Source organism: Lottia gigantea (assembly GCF_000327385.1).
Source record: "Lottia gigantea unplaced genomic scaffold LOTGIsca_184, whole genome shotgun sequence".
NCBI classification, from domain to species: domain Eukaryota; kingdom Metazoa; phylum Mollusca; class Gastropoda; family Lottiidae; genus Lottia; species Lottia gigantea.
In genome coordinates, this window is record NW_008708335.1 from 5,178 (window position 1) to 10,797 (window position 5,620).

Sequence of the window (5,620 nt, forward strand, 5' to 3'; positions counted from 1 at the left end):
ATTGTGGACCATATTGGAGGTTGGCCGTCAAATTGGGAAAAATCTTTTTTTACAAGAATTAATTCGAGCAATTTTCAGCCATTTTAACCCTTCAGCTTCGAGGAACTTTTCACACATTGGACCAAAAGACCTTTCAGTACATTAGATCCCATGCCCTGAAGCTATGCTCGTTATGTGTAGGGGTGAGGAAAGGTGGGTGTGTGTGTAGAAAAATCCAAGGTATTCCTTCTGCCAATAAATAACGTTCAATTCAGATTAAATTTTTAATTGTCAGGTAATACTGAAGTTTATCATTATTTTTTATATTTCTTGTTTTTTAAAACTTAAGGGTTGAGAATAGTGTATTGAATTATAGAGTAAAGATTTGACAATCATGTTTTCTGTTTTCAGGTGTGTCAACAGATAAATTACGCTAGAAATCTTTACGATGATGAAACACATACCCTGATACAAACTGATAATAACAGTGGAATAAAATAGATATCTAGTTAGTATCATTGGACAATATCTAGAAACTTTTACGATGACAAAACTCTTTTACAGATGGAACAAAATAGTAAAAAATATAGATATTTAGAGATTTAAAAAACCTCAGAAATTAGTCAATTGTAGGATGATCTATGATTCTTTACTACGGATGGATGGACCATGACGGTGAAAATATAGATATTTAGATATTAGATAGCCTTAAAAAATATCGGTTGTGACATTATTTTGAAAAGGTGTTGGAGTGATGATGTCACGGTCTTTTAAATATATTATATGGTAGGAATTGATATTGGATTATTTCAAAACATCTGGTGTGGTATTATCAGGAAATGCTAATAAAAATAAAAGATAGAAAATCATTAATGAAGCTCTGAGATCGAGTTTTCTAGAAATAACAGACATTCCATAAATCTCCATAAAATTTTCTTATAGACTAGAGTTCATCTCATGCTTCTAACAGATGTTTCAGATACACAATCCTCATTAGGACAGCTAGTTTGGGTACTGGACATAAACTTTCCATCACAAGATTGCTAGTCTATTGCGGTCAGCACGTGCTTCAGATACACAATCCTCATCAGGACAGCTTCGAGATTAACTTTCCAATATAGTACTTAATATTAGCTAATTGACTAGAGCTCATATTATGCAGCCAAGATGTTTCAGATACCCAGTGCTCTCCAGGGCGACAACTGTTTTGATGTTAACATTCCTGTATCGGACTGTGGTGATTGAGCAATAATTCTCTGAACAGGAGAGAGAAATCAATAAGAGAATATTCAAAACGAAGACTCTCAATAATTCTTATCAATACTATCTTAAGCTCAGCTGCTCAGCTCATACTGCCGACATGTTCAAGATATATAATCCTCATCAGGACAGCTAGTTTTAGAAATGGAGGTTAATATTCCAATATAGGACTTAATGATAGCTAATTGACTAGAGCTAATTTCATACTACAGACACATGTTCCAGATATGCAATCCTCATCAGGACAACTAGTTTTAGAAATGGAGGTTGATTTTCCACAGTAGACTAAGCGAGGTCATTAAAATAATAAAAAATAAACTTTGTGTCAAACCAAAGAGTTATAATATAGTGTTTTCTGTAAATGATTCACATTCAGGGTAATTTATAGTCTAGTTATTTTCATGGATATTTTCCTGTCATTTTCATTTTGCTGTAGAACATATACAGAGATATATATTTGTTGTTCAATGGTGATTTTGTTTTAAGACATTTCGTATATATTTAGATAGAACCACTGATTTCAGATGCTCACACAGTTTACTGTATAAATGTGATTTTAATGCGCACTAATTTCGGCTGCTATACTGTATTATTGCGCACCCCTTCCTTTTCCTCATAATATTTTCTTTACGAACATGTGAGACTGTCTGACCGAACAAAGTATTGTACCATAAAAAATATTTCTGAATTTCGAAGACAATTATTAAAAAAAAAAACGTCTGCTCTATGTCCAGGGATTGTAATGAGATTTTCTAGCATCTTTTTCTTGCATCTTTTTCTTGCCTCATTTCGGGTTAACTCTTTCGGGAATTGCAGGAACCGCATGCATCGGACGAAGAATTGGAATATACAAAATAGTCACATGCGTCCCCGATACTCATAAAAGGCTAGAAAGCCTCTTTACAATCCTTTAAGTAGTATTCAATACAAAATGAATCTATATAGTTGCTATTTCTATTTTATATACAAATCATTGTAGACTGGCTGTATTTATATTTTATATCAGACGCAGCTAATGAACTTATCACATGAAGAAATATATCAATCAATAAGTCAGTTAGAATTAGACAGTCAGAATTAGTCAGTCAGAATTAGACAGTCAGAATTAGTCAGAATTAGACAGTCAGAATTAGACAAGGATAAGCATCAGTCTAATAAGAATTTGGCTTTCGTTCTGTTTTTTAGTTAAGGTCTAAAGACTGCCCTCTTAAACATTACTCAAAATAACCTTTTAACCTAACTGATGTCATCTGCTTTAACCAATCAAATTCATTCACACTCTCACAAAAATGCCAGCGGTCGAGAGGGAAGAAATTTGATTGGTTAAAAGGTTATTTTGAAGAATGATAAAGAGGCCAGCATTTAGAACCTAACTTAAATAAAAAGTAAAAGCGAGTAAAAAAGGAACGAATTAGATTAGAATATGATGAACATACTAATATTGTTGATTCTCCTAGAAACAAACCTCGACTGTAATTACTAGCTTTGTAAATATTGATTAGATTTATTTATTTTGTTGTTGTATTATTTTAATTGTGTTTATGTTTTTTTCTGATAATGAAGGGTTTTGTCGATATGTATGCCTGAAGATTGCACAGCGTGAGACTCAGAGTTACATGTTTCTGTTTTAATACCTCTATATCGCTCTGCAATTGATGTATTGAGCACTATTTTAACAGTGGTATTTCTATATCACTCTACAATTGATGTATTGAGTACTATTTTAACAGTGGTATTTCTATATCGCTCTGCAATTGATGTATTGAGTACTATTTTAACAGTGGTATTTCTATATCGCTCTACAATTGATGTTTTGAGCACTATTTTAACAGTGGTATTTCTATATCGCTCTACAATTGATGTTTTGAGTACTATTTTAACAGTGGTATTTCTATATCGCTCTACAATTGATGTATTGAGCACTATTTTAACAGTGGTATTTCTATATCACTCTACAATTGATGTATTGAGCACTATTTTAACAGTGGTATTTCTATATCACTCTACAATTGATGTATTGAGCACTATTTTAACAGTGGTATCTCTATGACGGGTGTGACGCCAGGCAGGGTATGCTTACCCTTCTAGACACCTGATACCACTTTTCATTATGAAATACTTACTCAATGATGATTGATATAATTCCTCATATGAAAAGCTACTTTGCTACAATCAATGTATTACTAAACTGTTAATTTGGATTTCAAGTTTTGTTTTGCAGTTCGGATCGTTGTATTTTTTTTTATTCAAAACAAATCGACTTCAATAAAAAACAATAAATGTGCTCAATACATCAAGGGTAATGTAACAGGTAATAGACAGACCTGGAAATTCTGACGAGAAATGTAAAACTGATCGCTGTAAAAATGTTTTTATTACTAGATAATGATGTTAATTATGATTAAAAAGTTCGTGAATTTGTTGAAATTTTGTTGAAACCCATATTGCACAATGTGAATGTTTTATAGGCATTGTCAACAGTTTTTCTAAATCGGACACTGATCACATCAATTTACACCATTCTAATTTTCAATTGAACGGATGCGGTTCCTGCAATTTCATTAAAATACACATTAATAAGGCCTTTCATGATAAGTGGGGTCATCAAACACCTCCAGGAAGCACAGACGTCTGATTGAAAATAGGATTGGTGTAAATTGATACCATCAGTGTCCCCGATTCAAATAAAAATTTAGAAAACCTTTTACAATCACTTTAAGCTTCTGTAACTATGGCCGTTCGTCAGTACATCCTATTTCTCCACCAACATCCAGAACTCACAGTTTTTGTCCAATTAATCACCTCAATACCCCCTCATTAAAAATCAAAAATTACACCCTAGGAGATGAAAACCCTTGTGTTAGTTGAGCTTGTATTATTTTTGATTTAATCAAGATGTTATGATGTCATGATCACTTCCTGGTTCTTATCGTCTTATCTGGTACCGAAATACGTGATTATCTCTGGAACTATTCCTATATACCCGACCAGTCAACTGTATGAGATTGTTACATAAGGTAGCGTGTATTGAGGTACATCTTGGTTTTTATCTGCTGCAGGGGGACGTCATGATGACCTAGTCCGCTATATCAACCTCTATTCCAGCGCCTATCTATTTAGACATTTATACGAAACTACGTATGGTTCTTACATGGAAATAACACACACAAACGTAGATCACAACCATTTTGAATCTCTTTTGTCTATTTGTTTTAAACAGGCTATCTGAGGCTGGAATAAAGGCAGACGTTTCTGTCTATCAGAACCCCTAACACACAACTTCAGATGTTATTCATTAAACCCCTGGTTTCAAACCTCTTCCAGCTCCAGGTACCTCGCATCTTCACAATGTCAAGCTGTTACGAACTTCGTCTTATACCTTGACTATTGACTATTACCACTATTCTTGTTGCTTTTGTAAATACAGAGATTTGATTGGATTGTACACTTGCAAATACAGACAATCAATAATGTTTACAGTCTTTCTGTCGAAGGTCATTATAAAGCTACACACCAAACACCAAACCAAGTCAAACTGCTTAACAATGAGTACTCCGTTTTCAATTAACATTTTTAAAACAAATTCAGTTTGATCAAGAAGATATATAGATATAAATATCATATTGTAGAAATATTTTCAGTTATAATCTACAACATTTTGATGTATAAAAACTTTTTACAAAAAAGCGGAATATCCCTTTAAAATGATTATTTATAAACTGCAGATTAATACAAAAGGATGACCCGCAAAAATTAAAAAAAACTTTATTTTGGTCGAATTCTGTTGGTATTTAAAGATAAGATAAGAGTTTTATCTGACAGAAGAAAGTCTTCAGACAACATGGATAGAGTGTTTCTCTCTCTCGTCCTTCTTGTAGGTAAGTTTCAAAACTATTTAAAATACAGGGATTTAACTTGAAAATGTCCTAGGTCAGGCGTCTGTCAGAGGCAAGGGCAAAATCTCCTTGAGACCTCGTGTCTATGGGCTGCAATGTTTAACTGTTGATCTGAGTTTGATCATTGAAATTTGGGGATTTACCAGAGGATGAGGACAGATTGTGTTCCCTTATTTATTTTAAAATCGACACCTACATGTAGATAGATACAACAACGATCTGTCTGGTTTGATTGTAGGAGTGGCAAGTGCCAAGAATCTAGGAATCGTGGACGGTAAACCGGCTGAAGAGGGTCAGTTTCCTTGGCAAGTGTCGCTTCAGGTGCTCGTACCAGGCCTGGGCTGGGCTCACGTCTGTGGTGGATCGCTCATTTCTAAAAATAGAGTCCTGACTGCAGCACATTGCTATGATTCATCATTGTAAGTATAAACCAGTCCTCTTAATGTCGACTTACACCTCTTCCTAATTAGGGGGTTCTTGGGTGC

The 5,620-nt window shown here is 33.9% G+C and overlaps 2 protein-coding genes across 2 annotated transcripts in view; both read left to right on the forward strand.

The window, feature by feature from the left end:
• Positions 1–480, forward strand: part of LOTGIDRAFT_174151 (hypothetical protein) — a gene marked incomplete at both ends in the record, with an annotated part of 4,881 nt that extends 4,401 nt beyond the window's left edge. Inside the window, one exon of the mRNA XM_009052484.1 lies at positions 391–480. Coding sequence (XP_009050732.1) covers positions 391–480 — 90 coding nt within the window. The remainder of the gene's footprint in view (positions 1–390) is intronic.
• Positions 481–5,056: 4,576 nt separating this feature from the next.
• Positions 5,057–5,620, forward strand: part of LOTGIDRAFT_226539 (hypothetical protein) — a 3,989-nt gene continuing 3,425 nt past the window's right edge. Inside the window, exons 1-2 of the mRNA XM_009052485.1 lie at positions 5,057–5,117; positions 5,374–5,554. Coding sequence (XP_009050733.1) covers positions 5,081–5,117; positions 5,374–5,554 — 218 coding nt within the window. The 5' untranslated portion in view covers positions 5,057–5,080. The remainder of the gene's footprint in view (positions 5,118–5,373; positions 5,555–5,620) is intronic.